Source organism: Micropterus dolomieu, linkage group LG23 (assembly GCF_021292245.1).
Source record: "Micropterus dolomieu isolate WLL.071019.BEF.003 ecotype Adirondacks linkage group LG23, ASM2129224v1, whole genome shotgun sequence".
Lineage (NCBI taxonomy): Eukaryota > Metazoa > Chordata > Actinopteri > Centrarchiformes > Centrarchidae > Micropterus > Micropterus dolomieu.
In genome coordinates, this window is record NC_060172.1 from 1,321,316 (window position 1) to 1,340,921 (window position 19,606).

General features: G+C 41.5%; 2 protein-coding genes across 3 annotated transcripts in view; one reads left to right on the top strand and one right to left on the bottom strand.

The window, feature by feature from the left end:
* Nucleotides 1-10,538, top strand: part of LOC123963464 (bestrophin-3-like) — a 17,721-nt gene extending 7,183 nt beyond the window's left edge. Inside the window, exons 4-13 of the mRNA XM_046040349.1 lie at nucleotides 2,257-2,402; nucleotides 3,406-3,560; nucleotides 5,198-5,275; nucleotides 5,469-5,621; nucleotides 6,641-6,721; nucleotides 6,951-7,102; nucleotides 7,728-7,818; nucleotides 8,310-8,428; nucleotides 8,571-8,825; nucleotides 9,034-10,538. Coding sequence (XP_045896305.1) covers nucleotides 2,257-2,402; nucleotides 3,406-3,560; nucleotides 5,198-5,275; nucleotides 5,469-5,621; nucleotides 6,641-6,721; nucleotides 6,951-7,102; nucleotides 7,728-7,818; nucleotides 8,310-8,428; nucleotides 8,571-8,825; nucleotides 9,034-9,436 — 1,633 coding nt within the window. The 3' untranslated portion in view covers nucleotides 9,437-10,538. The remainder of the gene's footprint in view (nucleotides 1-2,256; nucleotides 2,403-3,405; nucleotides 3,561-5,197; nucleotides 5,276-5,468; nucleotides 5,622-6,640; nucleotides 6,722-6,950; nucleotides 7,103-7,727; nucleotides 7,819-8,309; nucleotides 8,429-8,570; nucleotides 8,826-9,033) is intronic.
* A 191-nt stretch (nucleotides 10,539-10,729) lies between these two features.
* Nucleotides 10,730-18,204, bottom strand: nots (nothepsin). 2 transcript variants are annotated; one of them, XM_046040077.1, is made up of 9 exons: nucleotides 17,982-18,204; nucleotides 16,598-16,778; nucleotides 15,688-15,805; nucleotides 15,371-15,489; nucleotides 14,695-14,894; nucleotides 13,510-13,635; nucleotides 11,993-12,137; nucleotides 11,774-11,872; nucleotides 10,730-10,964 (listed from the first exon to the last, which is right to left on the bottom strand). In XM_046040077.1, the coding sequence occupies exons 1-9, from the start codon at nucleotides 18,041-18,043 to the stop codon at nucleotides 10,788-10,790; spliced, it is 1,227 nt and encodes a 408-aa protein (XP_045896033.1). In that variant the 5' UTR covers nucleotides 18,044-18,204; the 3' UTR covers nucleotides 10,730-10,787. The 2 variants fall into 2 exon arrangements, with proteins under 2 accessions (XP_045896033.1, XP_045896034.1); XM_046040078.1 differs by lacking the exon at nucleotides 17,982-18,204 and adding an exon at nucleotides 17,032-17,155.
* Nucleotides 18,205-19,606: the final 1,402 nt, after the last annotated feature.

Sequence of the window (19,606 nt, forward strand, 5' to 3'; positions counted from 1 at the left end):
TGTTTTAGGTTTTTATGTGACGCTGGTGGTGAATCGATGGTGGAATCAGTTTGTTAACCTGCCCTGGCCGGACCGACTGATGTTCCTCATCTCCAGGTACTAGTACACAGTGACTCAGACTTTGGTTGTTGGGACCTTTCTTGGTCGGGTTCTTTTGTTTTCTCCCACATTTGACAGCAGCACTGACCTCATTATGCAGCAGGGTGACCATTCTTCAGCCTTCCAGCCATTAAAATGTTCGGCGGGATTGTGTTTCAGAAGCGTGATGGTTATAAATCACGGCTACATCATCAGCTACTGCATATAAGCTTCACATTAGAATAAAGCAGTGGTTGAAAGCAACAATGTACATTTACTCAAGTGCTTAAGTAAAGTATCTCAAAATTGTACCTAAGTATTATCAATTTATGCTACTTTATACTCTTCTCCAGCAGGGTAATGCTATACTTTTTACTTCGCTACATTTAAATAACAGCTATATAGTTCCTCCAGGACTTTGCAGGCCTTTTTTGTGATTGTTGCGGGCTAAAATGACTGATTTTATGGCAGCTTTTCTAAAACACTGCGATGTTCCTGGGCGTTTTTTTGCGATTAAATTTTGGGAATAAGTGAAAATTGCAAATTGCCCTACCCCTGCATATTTAAAGAGCTAAAGAGACAGGAGCATCTATAGCAGTGGTCGGCAATAGGCGGCCGCAATAATATCAGATTGCTTTGATAGCAGGAAAATAAAAAATAAATAAAGTCTTACTTCCTTCCCTAGGTATCTACCCCACATGATATGTACTATGAGCTCTTACTAGTATTTATTGCTGCTATTACTAGTATGTATTGTCAGTTGTAGATCTGTAGTTGATGCTCTGTTGATGCTTGTATGTTGTCGCTTTGGATAAAAGCGTCTGCCAAATGAGTAAATGTAAATGTAAATAGATAGCGGTTGGTGCTGAAATAGATCTCAGACATGACAGCTACAGTTACTCATATAATCACTTCCTCTTAAGTGATTGTGCCTCCAAAATAAAAGCAGGAGAACATTTTTTTTTGCAGCAATGCTTTATGTCGAGTTTATTGAGAGCTTTTACTTTGAAAAGTTCTAAGAGTCTCTGGTTTGTTTGACACACCTCTAAAAAAGCTGTCAGTAAACGTGTGATTGGACTCCCCTGAATTTCCTCAGGGAAATGAAAATAAGCGACCATGGGTTCACAAAGGCGGATCAAACGCCGGAACTACACAAACTGCAGCACATTTTTTATTGTGAGCATGTGCAAAAGTGTCCTTCTAATCCATTTGATTAACAAGGGAGAAAAAATTTGACCCCTGATCTACAGCTTGTTTCAGACAGAGGCTGAAATAAAGGCCTTCATGAAGAGACAGTATAAGACAGGAAATGTTTTTTTTGAACTTTGAATCATGCAAAGCTGCCATACAGGAGTCACAGAACTACAATATACTGCTGGAAAAGCAGCATAATAGGTCTCCTTTAACTGTGTTCCCGTCTAGCTACACCGGTTGGGGATCTGCAAAAGTCAGTAGATGTATTATATTTGCTAAGGTTAAAAAGTTTTCCTGAAGAACTTTTGTGCAGAGAAGATGACTTTCAGAGATTGATTACTTTAACCAGCTACCTAATAACACTGTTGACATATGTTGACATCAATTTACCTACAAAACAGGTTTAACTATATGATAGTATGTATTATTTTAATTAAATACAGACAAATATACTTAATGTGCTTCCTTGGTGCTGCCATTGTTGTGTCAGACAGTTGCCCCTTCATGAAGTTGGGGTAGTTGTATGTTGTATAAGTACGAACTCTGACTTTGAGTGGCGATCAGTTGTACTTTTTCTAGTTGTCCAGAATGCAGCATAAGGCTGGAAAGTCAGGAATGACCCTGAGCATGACCTGAACATAAGCCTCACCTCACCTGTAAACCTGTAAATTAAGACAGCTAAGAAATTTCCCCGTACAGTACATTAAGTAGGACTCGTATCAGAGTATTTTCACACTGTGGTACTGTTATTTGTACTTAAGTAAAGGATCTGAGTACTTCTTCCACCACTGCCATCCCGTTTTTCAGAGAGGCTCCTAACCAACCTTTTAAATTCAGATAATAACTCCATTTTTATGGACGTTAAAACACAGACAGATGGCGGTTAGTTCACGGTGCTCGGGAATGTAAAGCATCGAGAGTTGGTAGGAAGTTCAGGGAGGTGTGCGTGCACCGTACACCAATTGTTTCCTCTGCCTCCTCCAGCTGTGTTCAGGGTAAAGATGAATATGGCCGCCTGCTGCGCCGGACGCTAGTACGTTACGTCAACCTGACGTCGCTCCTCATCTTCCGCTCCGTCAGCACCGCTGTCTGCAAACGCTTCCCGACCATGGAGCACGTGGTCGAGGCAGGTGAGAGTCTGAGTGTTTAGGTAACAGTTTTGTGTTACATTGTGCAGCCCAAGTATACAGTGTTCATATATTTAAGTTTCGTGTGTATAACTGAACGGTCCGTGCTGTGTCGGTGTGTCTTTACTGAAATGATAAAAGTCTGATGGAGTTCAGCTCCTTCCCGGCTGTTCCTCTGCCTTCCTGTAACCGTCTGATCCGGCCCCAGGGATTGGCTCGTTAACGCCCAATTGCAGCAGGGCTCAGGGCCACAGGAGATCCTTCATGCTTTGTTAGGAGTTAGAGCCCTCAGACTGCGACACAACAGACTGTAATAATATTAATGTCGGTATGCATGTAAAGTCTGAGAGATCTTTGTGTTTGCTACAACATTCAAATTAAATCACAACATTTTTTGCTGATATTAATTCCCGCAAGAAGATGATTTCTAATGTTTTTAATCATCCCTTGACATTCATTAGAGCCAATTTTGGGTCAACATGTCCCCACTGTGCACATGAATGTTAATCTGGATACAACCACCCCAAATGCCTTTATGAGATGTTGGACTGCTTCAAAAATACATTTATTTCAATATATTTAATATTTTTGTTAAGAATATGATGAATTTAATGTCTGTGGAAACTCCCAGTCATCCAGGTTAATGATATATCTTCAAAGACTTGGTGTAAATGAGCCTACGGAGGTTAAATTCTGGCGACGGCCTGCGTCTTAGGTGCAGGGCCCAGATATCTCTTCGAAATGGGGGATCGAACTTAACTTGAGGCATCTGACACATTAATGCTAATTATTCAAATGCATTGGCTTTTGAATTGAAATTAAAACAGCTCTATATTGAGACGCAATTACAGAAGTAATATTGAATGGCTGCAGGCACGAATAGTATCAACAATGTGTTTGTATAAACTACAAAGCTGCTGCTAATCCACGACTCAGAAGGATTCATTCAAGTGAAAGAGACTGATTACTGGTGTTGAATAATCAGTTTGTCCGCCTCCGCCTGTAGGTTTTATGACTCCAGAGGAGAGGAAGGTGTTTGACAACATCCCTTCTCCTCATCTGAAGTACTGGATTCCTGTCGTCTGGTTCTCCAACTTGGCGTCTAAGGCTCGACAGGAAGGACGCATCCAAGACAGCATCGACCTGCAGAACATTCTCAATGTGATGCACGGGGATTACACTATTTTATATTTAGTGTCAACATATGAATGTATAGACATGTAGGCCACGTTCAGACTGCAATTAGTCAGATCTGAGTTTTTAAAACAACGTAAAGTCACATGGAATCTGATCTTTTCCAGTTTGGATTTCTTTCAGATGTGGTCCAAATCAGACACGGGTCGGATTCTTTTAAATACGTCCTCAGTCTGGACGCTCAGACCAGAATTAGACGGGCGGTCTCCTAATATATAGACCAGTGGCACTTAAACTTTTTCTCGTCAAGGACCCCTAAACTAACACAAGAACACGGAACGAACCCATTAGATAAGATTTAGTCCCAGGGTTTCCCATCTGATAGCTGATTTTAAAAAATATGTTTCAAGACAGAAAGTGTACGCAGCCCATGACCAAAATTGTCATACGTTTTTTCATTGTATTACTTACAGATGGACTGTATAGTGAAAATAAATGATTCCGCTTTTTGCTGGGGAGCCCCCTCAAGGACCCCAGACCGCACTTTGAGAACCGCTGATATAGACTATTAATTGGGTAATATTGATTATTTAAAGGCAAACCAAGCAGATTTACATTAACAAGTAGCCCCTAATTTTAGTCTTTCTCCTTTAGATAGCTCAGTCTCGTAAAGGTTTGTAACCCCAGGCGACCGCGCAAACCTGCTCGTCAAAAAGCCATAATTAAACTTTCTTCTCGTCTTCGTTATCATTTGCTCACAAATTCCCCTTCTTCCACCTGAAATCACCTTAAAAATAAAACCGTAGACACTGGTCTCTGTGGCCTCCGTTATTACTTCCGTACGACAGCGTGCTGCATGCGACGTCATATTATTCTTTTCCACACGTGGGTCATTTTCAGCCAGCTCACACTGGAGTCTATTTTGAGCCACATTTGAAAAGAAATGTGAACAGTCAGTCAAAAAAATTGGATCCGAGCATAAATCGTAATTGAGCATTAAGGCCTGCAGTGTGAACGTAGTCTTAGAAATAACAATCATGATAGAATATTTAATAGTCCAAAAGTCACATGGACATTTTACTGCTTTATTACTTAAATAAGTCAATACACTTAAATACTTTTACTGATAAGGATCTGAATACTCACTCCACCACTGACTAAACCCCGTATACACATGTTCTGTGTCACTACATCACATTACTGATGGTATAGACGCTCTAACTTCTGTTTCACTGTGACTTTAAGGTCAATTGAGCTCACCAAAAGAGTAATTTGCGTCATCCAAAGGGCACTAGTGCACCTGGGCCGACTGGAGGGGCATAACTTGGCTTGTTAGAGGTGCTTCAAGTGTCCAAGTGGTGAGATATTCGCGGCAACATGAAGCATGAAACTGTCCCATTAGATTACAGATATACCCTGTGAAAGAGAAAAGGGCACTTAAGCAGCCACTCACACTTGTGCTTCCAGCAAAACCACTTGAGAGTCTAAACCCCCATTAGTCTGTGACCGCATAAACCAGACATGTAGGTAATGTGACACTCAGCTTACTCTCCAAAGGGGTGGGTGGGACTGTTCTTCCAGTCACCATGTGGAGTCACAGAAATGTGGGTTTGGTGATTTCTGCCAGACTGGAAACCTTGTTGAATCTGTGTCTCTGTCTTCAGGAGATGAACGTGTTCAGGACTTGGTGTGCGACCCTTTTCGGCTACGACTGGGTCGGCATCCCGCTGGTTTATACACAGGCCTGTCTCTCTTTTCTCTGTCTCATGTCTGTCACTATAACATGTTTAAAATGGATGTAGCTCATCTAATCACATCAGCAATCATCTTCCATCATTACTGTAACCCAATCAGCGCTCTGAATCTCCCACAGAGAGAGAGAGAGAGGGCTATATAATGTAGTCTCTCTCTCTCGCTCTCCCTCGCTCTCTACAGGTCGTCACTCTTGCTGTCTACACCTTTTTCTTCGCTTGTCTGATTGGTCGTCAGTTCCTCGACCCCGCCCAGGGTTACCATGGCCACGATCTTGACCTCTACGTCCCCGTTTTCACCCTGCTGCAGTTCTTCTTCTATTCCGGCTGGCTGAAGGTGCAGATAACTTTCTTATTGTCAACAAATTCCACAAACAGACCAAAACCAACAACATCTTAGTGTCTCTCAACGCTGTCTGAGTTCCTGTCTGTGGCTCAGACCCAAGCCCATTTATAAAAACCTCAGTAATTTCCTAAACTCATCGTGGTTTCTATCAAACAATCAGGACAAAATAGTGCATTGGTTGGGGACTATTTCAGGAGTGCAAAAGAATTATGAAGTTTGCTTAACTGAAACGTAGCTTTGCAATAAATTAACTGTAAAAGAAGAGAACAGTTTATGACATTTAAATACCCTCCTGACTGAGACAAGATAAACAGACGTGTGGGTGACTTATTTTCCTTTTTGAACTTTGTCCTGTTATATTAATAACGCACCATATAAAGTTATTAATAACTCACTTTGTGGATGTGACCCAGAGTGGCAGAAACAAGCCTCACAAGTAGTGCGACTAAAGATTTAAAGAGGTCGTTTTCAGGTTCATAAATTTTAGGGGTTGTACCAGAACAGGTTTAATTTTCAAAAAACACAATATTTTTTGTCATACTGCACATTGCTGCAGCTCCTCTTTTCAGCCTGTGTGTTAGACGCACCGTTTTAGTTACCGAGTGAAGCAGCTCACTTCTGTGTGATCTTTGTTAGATGTTGAGCAGTAGCTAGGTAAGGACTACTAGCCAATCAGAAGCAGAGTAGGGCGGGTCCTGACAAGCAAGGTAGTGTGAAAGGAAAAGGAAAAAGCATAATGTGACCTCTTAAAGTTTGTCCTGTGTGTAGTGCTAGAAGAAAATTGCGGGGGTCATTAAATAAAAAATAGCTGATCCTCTGAAGATATTCTGATCACATTTTGGGGAAATCTGGGGTGGACCACCACAGGCAGAAAGAAGAGGATGCAGCCGAATGACACCTCAAATGTCCTTAAAAACAAGGAGGGTTTTCAGAACAGTCTCAACTTGTGTGTAAAGTCACGTCTTTACAGTGTGACTGAATTCCACTTATGATTTGTACCTTGCTGTTAGGTAGCAGAGCAGCTGATCAACCCGTTTGGAGAGGATGACGACGACTTTGAAGCTAACTGGATCATCGACAGGAACCTTCAGGTCAGCGGCCAATCAGAGCGCTCAGAGAGAAGCTCAAGACCTCTGACATGTGAAGGTTTTACCATCTGGTCCAGTAGTAGAGACCCAGTTATCTTGACAGAAAGGACTAATTTTGGGGGCTAGTGGAACAGTACTGCTCCTTAATGTTTCCAAGCAATAAGTGTTTAATTATTAATTATTATTATTAATTATTTAAATGTCATCACTTCCTGTTTACCTGTCCCTCCAGGTGTCTCTGCTGGCTGTAGATGAGATGCATATGAACCTGCCTCATATGACCAAAGACATGTACTGGAACGACAGCGAGGCGAGGCCGCCCTACACGCTCGCTGCTGCAGACTACTGCATCCCTTCGTTCCTGGGCTCCACCACCGACATGGGGTAAACACACACACATAAATACTCACACACATATTACACAAAGAGCAAGCTGATGGGTTATGAAACCCTCTTTTAATTTTTATGGCATTTTTCCACAATGAGTGTTTTAACTTTAATGTGTTTGGAGGATACTTTTAAGGCACTTTTTTATTTAGGATACTTATTTATTTTACAATGCATGATACATTGCCTTAAAATGTATACAAAGTAGATGCCTACGTGACTAATTTGCAACCCCTGTCCCTGGTTAGACTTTTAAAGTGAAAACAGAAATTACAGTGTTGAGTTTAAAATATTACTTAATGCCATTAAAATACATACAATAAGTACATCCAGTACATGCAATATGATACAGGCCTAAAAGGAAGTGGAGACCAATATAAAACAGAGACCAGAAACATTTAACAATACAACACAATGGTCAGCAGTTAACTGTTGAATAAAGCCATTATCCTCCAGAGCTTGCAGTCTTCCATCATCATTATAGAAATCAGTGTGTTGTGTTACTCTTCAGTGTAACGCAGTTGGTATGTTTATTTCCAGGGTTCGGTAACGTTGTACTGTAATTGGGTTTAGAGTAGCTCCTTCAGTAAAATAAAAGTTGTCTGTCCAATGTGTCTCCCAGACTGTCTGACATCCTGCAGTTTGATGATACTGACTTTGGTGAAAGTCGTCCACGGCAACAGGACTCTGTTTTGACTTGGCGCCAAGATTCGGTAATACTACGTTTTTTTATTACCTCTGTCAAATGATGTTTTGCCACACAAATATTGACACATTGGGCCCAATTTGGACAGTTTCACTTTTGTTGCCAGCGGTTTTAGACATTAACGGCTGTGTGATGTGTTATTTTGAGGGGACAGCAAATTTACACAGTTATACAAGCTGCACACTCACTACTTTACACTGGATCACAGTGTCATTTCTTCAGTGTTGTCACATGAAAAGATATAATCAAATATTTACAACAACGGGGGGTGGGTTAGGGCTATAGAAAAGTGAAGGGTGTACTCTCTTTCGTGAGAAACTGGATATAGATATCACAGATTGATAACGAGCTGGCTCTACGTGCAGATTTCTAAACCTGGTCTTCACGTGGTCCTAGTTTGTTTGAACAGTCCTGAATGGAAGAAGACAGCCTTCCAGGGAAAGAGTGTATATATTTATAGAATATTTCTTCTACAGTCATATTCCTTTGTGTTTGCAGGTTCTGGGTCGTGTCCGCCGGCTGCTGAGCGTTCAGGAGCCTCCTGACTTCCGACCTCCTCAACCCATCTTCAAACGACACAGCAGTGACGCAACAGGAAGCTTTTTCCCAGACATCAGGTACAGTACCCGTATTGGCCGATTGCAATTACATCAGGTATGTTATTGGGCACCAAGCTGGCTCAGTGATTAGCACTGTGTGTGTCTAATTGTATTAACAGTCGGTCCTTCTTCCATCCATTTTGTCGTCCAATCAATTCAGGGTCCATCCAGGTCCAGAGGACACGCGTCCACCCTCTGCCATGGACACCCTGTCCACCTTAAGGGAGGTCAGCAGCAACCCTCCATCCCCAGAAAGCCTGCACTCTGCTGTTTTCCCTCGCCTCGTTGTCAGCCCGCCGTTGTCCAGTGACGTCTGTCACAAAATGGATTCTTTTGGCAACAGTGAAGCGGCAAAACCTCAAAATGGACTGGACCTCTCCCCAACTGAGGAGGCACTGGGTTCCGACACCCCTAGGTAAGTCTTTGGTTTTCTTCTCAAAGTGTCATACCTCCTGACTTTCCACTACTTGTTTGCCAAACTTTGTCCAAATTGAAACCGTTATGCTGTGGAGATAGTGGGCCACACGCAGTCATAGCTTTAGAAATTCAATTTAATTCATTTACTATTTGTAATCGTATCCCTTCACTCCTTTATATCCCCCCGGTGATCTTTGTATTTCTAGGAGCAGCTCTGCCTGTGTTTCCCCCACCCAGATGGGACCTAAGGAATTCCGCTGGACAACGCAAAACTTACAGAATCGCCCACCGACCCGACCACGGGGGCGCCAGTTTTCCCTCCAGTTCTCAAGGCAGTCGTCAAAGGGGTCGGTCCGCAGCCTGCCGAGCCCCAAGGCTCTGGGAAGGCGGCGACGAGGTCTGGCTCGATTCCAATCCCGACGATCACCTGGTCCGACTACGAACACTCTGCAACTCCCTGACCTTGAGTACAACCACGAGTTCCAGGGAATGCCAGGGACTGAGGACGACGACAAGGAAGGAACCAGTAACAGCGACGAGATCAAAAACCCCAACTCCCAATCACAGAGCTTGGGGGAAACAAATGAGAACCACTCACACATAACATAATACTGCCCAAACAGAACCAATCGCTGAGTGGGTGACGACATTACCCAACAAGAGAAGTCTCAACCTTGACTGAGAGGAAAGTTGACTTCTTGAACCAGGAAACCCTTAGTAAGGTCCAGCCTCTGAAGGGAGCTACTGCTTGTTGCCAGCTTTTTCACTGGAGACAAACCCTAACCCTACAAAGGTACACCAAAGAAAAACAAAAAATACAAAAGAAACCAAACCGTTCTCTCTCCCAAGTCATCACATACAGACGCATGGTCAAGACCCCTTGCTTGTTTGAACCACACTGGGCAGCCCCTTAGCATTATAGTTCAAAGCACTGGGGGAAGCCCTGTAGTGTCATATATGAATGCTAAAAGCAGGTGTAGCATATAAATAACTGGTTGGACGGGTGTTCATTTCCCGTGTAAAACAAAAAGTTAACACTGATTGTTTGTAGTAAAGTTCCGTAAGTTGCGGATACTATGGAAGTAATGTTACTTGACTTATGTAAGTTAAATGACGTAAGTAACAGTTAATTTAACCCAAACCATGATGTTTTTCTAAACCTAACCAACCAAATGCCGTTTGGCAACATTAACCGCTAGTTTTATTTAGAAAGTCTAACCGGACGTTGGCCGAGAGGTCTTGACCATGTGTCCATGTGCGATGAACTGAGAGGGAGAGTGTGTTGAAAAATCGTAATACTCGTAATCAATTTTTAACCCCATGTTGCCTATTAAAAAAATGGGCAACATGGGCAAAGATGGGAAGAGAAAGCAACAATCACCACAGCTGAGCGTGATAGGCTGAAACATCTGCCATACAAGGTAACTGCCTTAACATTTTCTTAATGGAAGAATAACCCAATTCACAATTAAAGAAGTGAAATTAGAAACCAAAAGCTGAACCTGTTATTTCACCACAGGCAGCATTTTATTGGATGTCATCTGGTGGCCATTAGAGGACCTGCAGCTGAACGGTGACTGCTGTTTAAATATACTCAGGATTACTGTCTGGACTTGAAATGTTTCTAGAAGAAAATTGTTTTCTTGCACAAAATCTCCTGTCTTTGTGTGAAATCGTGATGTTTGTCATTGTTTTTGTAAATGTAACTGAAGTAATCACTAGAAACTGTACATTTTTTTTAATAAAGCATTGTGACTCAGGCCATGACTGAGGATTCAGCCAATAACGGTTGTTCGTCCTTCGTGATGTAATGTGGGGATGGGTCTACGATTTGCTGCACAATGCTGTTAGCTAGTTGCAAAAAAAGTGTCTGTGGCTTTGTAAGAACTACAAAAAGCTGTCTTTTTAATTGTATAGTATTTATTGATCTTACAGTTGTCAGCTATTGATAGCCGATGGGTTATTCTTCGCCTGAGTGATTAGCAAGGGCAAAGCCGACCCGGTCCTGTCCTCTGTCATAGATGCTGTAGAACTCCGTCAGAAATACATCTCCCAGAATCCACAGTGGGCCTTCGGGGGAAAGAATGTCCACAGCCTGAAAACCACTAAAACACAGCTCCCTGTTGCCAAGCATCTCCTGGAGATAGAGAGAGAGAGACGTCGAGAGAGGACTTTTGAACAGATATTTCAGTAGCATACTGTGTATTTAAAGTTTATTTTTCATGTCAGACATAAAAACATGGCTGAATTAATTATCATTTCTCTAAGTAACAAGATATAAAAACAGACAAAACATCAAAACTGCATGGGTCCACCAAACAAAAGTCAAAAACAAAAAGTCAGATTTGTATGTTTGCTGTATTTACTGAAGCAAAACCTTTGATTAAAAACATTTTTGTGCAATATCCTTTCCGACAAAACATGTTCTGAGATCGAACTAAGTTGTGGTATAGAGTTTGACTGGGGTGAAAACCTGCAGAGTCTTGGCCACATGGTTTAGGACGTCAACCTTCTTGGAACATCCCTAGAACCCTAGACCTTCTATGACCCTTGGACTCCTGTGAAACCTTCAGATACTATAGAGTTCTTGGATTTCCCTGAAACTCTCTGGAGTGTCTCAAACTATGTACCGAGAGTCTAGGCCAACAAAGCATTACATCAGCAGTTTTATTATAGCAGCATTACACTGAGCCAGAGACGAGAAACTAATCTGTGGTAAAGAGTCTGAAAATCTTCATTCTCTGCCTTCTGTGGCACGTGGATTAAAATATCTGGCCAGACCTTCTTGTATACTCCCTAGAACCAGCTGGACCTCCTAAAACTAACACAAGTTGGCTAACAATGTAATCCTCACTAATATTTTAAACCATTTTACAACACAGACAGTTGAACAAAGTATGTCAGCCATCTGGAAATTCCAGCTAAAGAAAACAAAGAATGACAAACCCTCCTAATGTAGTGGTCAGCAGTCAGTGTGTACTCTGTTCCTCCCAGGACGAATGTCACATGAGGCAAACTGGACAACCTGGCGCAGTCGATAAGAAACTGAAACACACATAAAGTAGAATTCGCTTTTGTGTTTCAAGTATTCTCCAGAAATGTCTAGTTTAGAATCAGACAAAAGATTTGAATTAAACAATTTTATTGTATTTTTTTTTTTTTTACCTCTCCTATGTTTGTCGGCGTGGCTCCAATCAGCTGCTGCAGGCTGAGGATGTCATTGGTCGGTCCGGCGATGAGGGAGGTTCCAGTATCGACAATAACCTGGCAACCACGAGGACAGAACGAACTCACACCCTGCACGGCCACACTGAAACATAGACAGAGATCATCATGTGGCAGCTTTTTGTGAGTGGTGTGTGAATTCTTGTTTCTCGCTGATCATTAAGACTAGGGAGTGTGAATCTTCTTCTGGCCCCACGATTCAATTAAGATTCACCTGTCAACAATGTGAAAGCACAACGATTCTCAATGCATCTCAATGTATAACATATTAAATTTTCCATAGTACTGTACAAGGCTACTTTTTCATCAATTACTACAAGCAGTCAGACCAATGTGAACTCCCTTTTTAAGTAGATAGTGCTTAAAAAACCCAGAGTAAAAACTGTTTGTAATATTAAAAAGCTGCATAATTTCAATACCGGTATCTATGTGACCCACCTCAGTACAGCAACGTTGACAGCGCCTCATCAATTCTTGGCTGATTAGCTGGACCCTGTGTGTTCTTTATGGTTGTAGACATTAGCTCAGGGTGAAAACGGCTAATGTGGTTCCTCAAAGTAGTAGTATTACCAAAGTATTACATTTTTGTAAGGCAGATTTTACACACAGAATGTCTCGTCCAGTTTGTGCTTCCCCAGTAATTTCATAAAATTTGAAATGTGTACGCTTTCAAAATAGGGCTGGATTTATTTAATACCCCTCACGGCTGATCTCTACCTCCCAACATATAAAAGTAACTTTAGCTAACGTTCACCCACAATTTAATGCAAGAGAGCGACATTGCAACGAAACAACGCAACTTAACAACTGTGCTGTCACTTCATTAAAGAAGAATCTTCCACATCGAGATGCATCTTAGAATCAAGAAATTTCACCACCTTTAATTAGGACTAAATCTTCTAAAGGATAGATTAAAAAAAGGTGAGAACATTTTGCTGATTCTTATTGATCCTTATTTTAAGATTAACTGCACCTTGTCTAATTATCATGCTTGGACTGCCATCTAGTGGTGGCTGCATGTATTTCACAGCCCGCCTGCACAATGTAATAATTTTGATCACAAGTAGTATGTAGCTGTAGTACCAGAGGCTGCAGTTTCACGACCACAATCCTAGGACCTCTGTTTACTCTGACACTGCCAGCTACCTGACGTGCTAGCAGACAGGGTTAATCTACTTCCTGTTGCTATGCATTACCACCGCCACTCCACTAGATGGCGCTGTCGCGAAAGAACTGCGGTCCTGAAACTGCAGCCTCCGGTACTGAAGCTATATAATGTTGTTGATCACACACAACTGTGATGTTGGATTTGGTCAGGAGCCGTTACCGTTGTTCGCCAAAGGTGCCACCAAAATCAATGAAAATCTTTTGAAAATCAGTACTTTCTGTAAGTACAGGGTCTGGAATTTATCATTGGGTTTTACTCAGAATCACAACGTTAAAAACATGTGGGAAACCTGTCCATCTTAATCTGCCAGTATCCTTTAGCAGTCACAGGAAGCCAGTTGATCGGTCCCTTGTACAACGCCTTATCGGTTCCGCCTAGCAACAGTTGACCTCCTCGGTTTTCGTTACTTGATCTCCTGCAAGGACAGAAATCAACAAATCAACAAACTGCTATTTATACTCTCTTTATGTTCAGTCAAGGGCCCCAAACACTTCCTTATCACACCACTGAGGACTCCCATATGGTCCCAGAGTCCTCTGGACCCTACTGGGACCAGTCGACTCCTGTGAAATCGTTGAAACTGCTGAAAACTCTTGGATCAACCGAAAATCTTAAACCATGTCCCAAGAGTCAGCATGTTATTTTACCATTAAAATTCAGTAGCACTCCTTGAACAAGACAGTAAAAACCAGTTAAGGTTTATTTTCTAACTCCTGCATTTGTGCACATCTCACAATCACGTCTATGCTCATGTTTTATTTGTAGTACAGAGTTTTGCTGGAGTCTGAATCTCTGCCTCTAGAGTTGGTCTAGAAGGTAGGGTAGACTCTACTGTCTAGACACACGATCCTTCAAGAACCCCGGGACCCAGGATGTCTCGGATTTACTCTAAAGCTCTTAGAAACCTTTGGACTACGTTGAAACTCTTGACCTCGGCAACTCTTGGGCGCCCATGGACCCCTCAGGAACCATCTTGAACACCCTGGACTTTCCTAAACACCGGGAAACTCTCTGAAACCACTGGCCCACCTTGGAATCCCCTGGATCCTTCTAGAAAAATCTAAAACATATGGATACCATCTGAAGCCATAGGAACCCCACTGGACCCCCAAAACAGCAAAGGTACTTTGTAACCCTTTGGATCCTCCTAAACCCTTGGAGATCCCTGGAAACCCCTCTGCATCACATGAAACATTTAAAGAACTTCCTGGAAACCCTGGGCCATTTCCAAACCTCTCCTGAAACTCCCTAAACACTCACATCTCTGTGGATCTTTCAACTTGATTAGGGATTCCTGGAGGACCTCGGACTCCAGTTTAAAAACTACAAGCAAGTGTGACTTGAAAGTTGCTTTCATCACAATAATGAAACCTTTACACGTAAGATCAACAAGGAGCCTCCAGATAAACCTGTGAGGCCTAGCTTGAAAAAGTCCCTGAAAAAATTAAATTCTTTAAAACCAGTAAGGTCGCACCTGCAGAGGTAGAAGGAGAAGACTGGCTCCTCCACGATCTTCTGTGCCAGCATGTTGTCGAAAACAGGGTTTCCGAGAATTTCTGCCAGGGAAGGGTAACCCAACCCCAGAACACCGTCGAACCTGGCCATTACAAATGCAGAACCGGGCTCGTAGACTGACTCCCCAAACTCCTGGTTCAGGGCAGTCAGACCCGCAATCTGGAACAGAAGACAACTTATAACAGAATAGTATTTGATAAAGAGTATATCTTCAGCTTCTCCAGCAACATTTCTCGAGAAGATTTAATTATTTTGCGAGCAATTGTGGCAACCGATGTCAACACCAGTCTCATTTTGCCCACAACCCCTTACACTTTTGAGGATGTTTCTTGAAGTTGATTGAAATGGGACGGTAAAATTGTATTTTGTCTTGAAATTTGAGGCAGATGAATACGGTAAATAACTTAAAGGTGATTAAAGGCTTATAATTAAAATATAAATTTATTTATATAAGTTTATTCTATCGTTATGTCTGGGGTATCCCACATTTTTTAAATCGATTAAGATTTGAAAATCCTTCCACGAGTTAAACTCAACCGGGGACATTGCAGATATATGTCTTTTACTATTCGGCCACCAGCGTACGCACATTTGCCGAATACAGTCTTTCTTGATATTGTAACATTAATATGGACCTTCACTGTGTCTCTGGCCATGACTCCTAGCAGGTGTCCTGAACCGTAGTGAATCCCAAACATCCGACCATCATGATGGAAAGAAGTGGACTCAAATGCCCTGAAACGCCTGTGCAACGCTGTGAACACACACAGAAAGACAGAGAGAGAGAGAGAGAGGCCTTGAACTTCTTATCAGGAACACACTAAACTTCTGCTGTCATGCTGCCCTGACCCTCAAACACAACCTCATAAAACACCAATACAAACACTTGTCTGGTGAGTAGTGTAGTGTTGTGTAGTGTTGTGCAGTGTAGTGTTGTGCAGTGCTGGGGTACCACAGGCTTCGCTGACGCAGTAGGATGACGGCACCCAGAGGTCGGATGAGCCAGTGTCAAAAACCACAGAGAAGTTCTGCTCCGGAGTCCCCAAAGTGATTTCACCATAATACTGAGCCTGACGCACAACAGAGACACACAGTGTAAGTCCACAGCAATATGGCTGTGATTAAAAAACAAACAAACATGGTGTTATGTGAAATGGTTGCTGGTGTGATGTCTGACCTAATACTCATAAATTCAGATACCCTGTGCACAAACACAAACTATGTGTAGGATTTACAAATTCCTTACTTTGCTGCCATCTAGTGGTGGTATCAAGAACGACTGTCCCCACACACCCCTGACTCTATTCTTCGACCAGGAAATAGTTTTTCTCCTAAATATATCACCACATAATCTGATGAATTATATATTAAAAGAATAACAACAGAAAAATGTACTAATACATTTAATGATGGATTTATTCGCAGTGCTTATTTTTAAAATAAAACTTACTTTATTGTGAAATATCCCTGAAGTAGCAGTAATATATTCGAGGAAAGTGATCATTTTAAAAAGCACAACCTTGAACCCTAAACTGACATCAAGACAGTTTTATAATAATTTTGAACCGTTTCATTTTTTTACCAAAAAGTATGACGTGTATTAACAAAAAAGAAAATAGACAATAACAAATCGTGCATGTTTTTCTGCAAATTCGTTTAGTGAATACAAACAATTAACAAAAATTCATCCTAAAAAACGGACCCCAGAGGCATTTTTAAAGCACTGCAACAAGTAAACTTATATCTGTGCACAATTTTTAAAAACACAGATCAAAGACAAAAAGAAGGAGGTGTGACTTCCTGAGCAGATGGCGGTTAGTGCCTTGCTCAGCAGCACATGAGACGGTCGACGTTGTTCTTACGTCCAAAAAGTTGTAGATCTTCTCGCTGGAGCGTCCGAGTCGCAGTGACGGCGTGCCGGGCGGGTAGCACTGAGCGTAGCGCCGGTTAAACATGTCGGGTCGGTGATGCTTCAGGAACTCCGACAGCTGGTTGTTGGCTCGCAGCTGGGAACGAATCGAATGCACCCGCCTCAGAGGGACCCTGGGGAGGAAACATTTTAGTTGTCCCAGTGATTTAAATCCCGTACAGTAAAACAGCCAGTTAGCTTAGCTTAGCATAATGACTGGAAACAGAGGGGAACAGCTAGCCTGGCTAGCCAAAGATAACAAAAGCCACTTCCCAGCACCTTTAAAGTTTACTGATTATATTCACATATAACCCAAATTGTAAAAACGACACATTGCGCTTCAAGTAGCTAAGCTAAGCTAAGCTAACTCATTTTATGTCCACTTACTTCTTCTTTGTAACTCTAAGAGCTCTGACATGTTTTAGATTTTGAACTCGGCTGTATGAGTTTTTGAAAGTTAAACTTTGAACAGTTCATTTTGTTGACTGCTTGAGACGTTTGTCAGATATGTTAAAGACAGAGTGGGTGTGCGGGGAGCAAACAATACTTGAGAGGAAATAATAATTGCTGCGTCAGTTTGTGAAAAACTGTCTTCTTTGAACCATGGAAAAGCTGAAGAACGGACATTATGAACTGGTTATACACTGCAGATAAGTCGTGTATTCAAATTCCAAATAAAATATAGACACTTTGGTGCTAAACAAGAAAGGTGGAGAGTGTTGGAATCTACATCCTCTTGAGTTGAAATTTAAAGTCATTTAAACATGGTTAAGTTGTTTTAACTGTGAGATAGAATAATGCAGAAATGTATGTCAGGTAGACTAGTTAAGTTTTCTTGCATTGATAAAGTAAAATAATTATTTGTAGTAAAGTATGAAGCTGAAATCAGTTAAAAAAAGTTCAATCAACTTAAACAACGTTGGGTCAACTACAACACCGACGTTATATCCACTTTATGAACTTTAATTTGTGAGTTAAAATAAAGAGTTAACTTGCATTTCCAAGTCAGTGTTGGCTGTATGTTATTAATCTTCTCATTTAATTGTCAGCTAGAAAATGTCGAACTATTCCTTTAAACAAGAAAGAAATTGAGACTGTTTTTTTCAAAACAAACCCGACTCAAACTAAAATATTTGGGACCCTGAGATGCATTTGAACTGAAACTGACAATAATAGCAAAATAAATAAATAATCTTTAATTTAATTAACGAGCCAATCCTCTTTCATGATATATAACACAAACAAAAAACAAAAAGGAGGCCCCAACACAAGACTTAAGTACAGAGTTACTGTATTTGTTTTCAGATATTAATGGAGGTGTGAGCTATTTTTCCTACCTGACCAGCGCCGAGCTTGTCCATGTCCAAACCAACAGCACCACCAGCACAAGCCTCCACATGTCCGTCTGTCTTCTGTCCGTCAGACTGGTAGTTTGGCAGACGATGAGGAGTTTATCATTATTCTCTGCTGCTCTGATTGGATCCAAGTCTCTTTTAGAAAATCCACCCCAAAAAAACCTCAATCGCCTACTAATGCAGCAAAGACCGTGTGTAATCTGAAACTTGATGCATCAATAATTATCTGATGAATAAAAATAATGTAAAAGTAAAAATGAAACAGATGATATGAGAATCTGAACATTCATCAACAGTGATTTTAGTCAGTCCGGGTAAAGGTCGGATTTGGAAAAGAAAGTGATAATTAAATCCGAGTGCTGGGCAGTCCGGACATCTGTGAGAGTGCATGTTGGCTTTAAGGAGAGCCATACAGCGGCTGTTCCTTTTCTCATCTTCCATGATGAATTAAGGGTTTATTTTTGACCCAACCAGAGTTTGCCGATTGTTGGAGCAGCAGAAAGACTAACCAAGCGCGTTTCTGAGAGTTTTATTTTGTTTCTCTCCAGTTTGAATGATGTGCGTCTTGTGCGTGAGGACCTGCAAGGTGAAATTCTTGTTTTTTTTCCCCCCACTGGAGTCAAGGTTTATTTACTTGTATTTCTGGACATTTGATCCACCGAGGAAGCTCATGAGATGAGGTTGAAAGCTCTGGAAAAAAATGTTTTATAGAGAAACTGTTTTCCCTTATCAATACAAACTTGTCATGTCCTACTTAGCAAGTAGTGTCTGAAGTTTGGTAATTGTATAGATGCTGTGGGGAAGACTGAATAAGGAAGTGATTTTAGTCTCATTTATGGCTAACAAAACAAATCTACTCAAAGCTGAAGGTCTGTGTGGTTTCAGTGTGGACAACCCAGTCTTGTTGGGTAACTTTAGTGTGTTGATTCTCTGAGGTCTCAGTCACTCTGACCTGATGAGGCAGACACTGCCAACAACACGCAGGGGGCGGACAAAATACCCTGAAAACAATATGAAAAAGAAGCGTTAGGTAGTCAAGGCCAAGACCAGAGTTTATCCAGACAAGACCAAGACTTTTAGGGGCTGAGACCAAGACCCACATTACATGGCACACAATAAAATGTGGAATGAGGTCATAGGTGCTTCTCAAATTGATCTGAAAGATCCACATTCCCAATAAAACACCCCCACATACAAGAGCTGAAATCAACGTAAGCATCTTTATTCAACGCTCCTTTTCAACGCTGACCATCCACTTAACACTCGAGCTGGGCGACAGAAGGCCAAAAACGTTATCACGATAAAATATGTAAATAACATAGTAAAGGTCAAATCATTTGTCCTTTAAAATTAAAGAGGTGGTATTCTGCTTTTTTGCCCTCTCCTTTATAGGATTGTATACAGTTTTTGTGCATGTAACAGGTTTGCAAAGTGAAAAAGCCCAAAGAGAGATCCCATCTCCCACAGAAAACTCTGCTCTGAACAGAAAACAGCTCGTTTGTAAACTATTCCCCTCGCACCCTAAAACAGCGGCCACGCCATGAAATCTACAGCAGAACCCAAAGTATGTTTCTGTTTCATTCATTAATAAAGCTTTCACCTGAAAC

Coding starts and splice junctions, on each gene's coding strand:
- nots (XM_046040077.1), bottom strand. CDS start 18,043: ATGTGGAGGCTTGTGCTGGTGGTGCTGTTGGTTTGGACATGGACAAGC. Junction 13,636..14,694: donor TTCTCCTTCTACCTCTGCAG/GTGCGACCTTAC, acceptor CTGTCCTTGCAG/GAGATCAAGTAACGAAAACC. Junction 11,873..11,992: donor CGCCGACAAACATAGGAGAG/GTAAAAAAAAAA, acceptor TGTGTGTTTCAG/TTTCTTATCGACTGCGCCAG.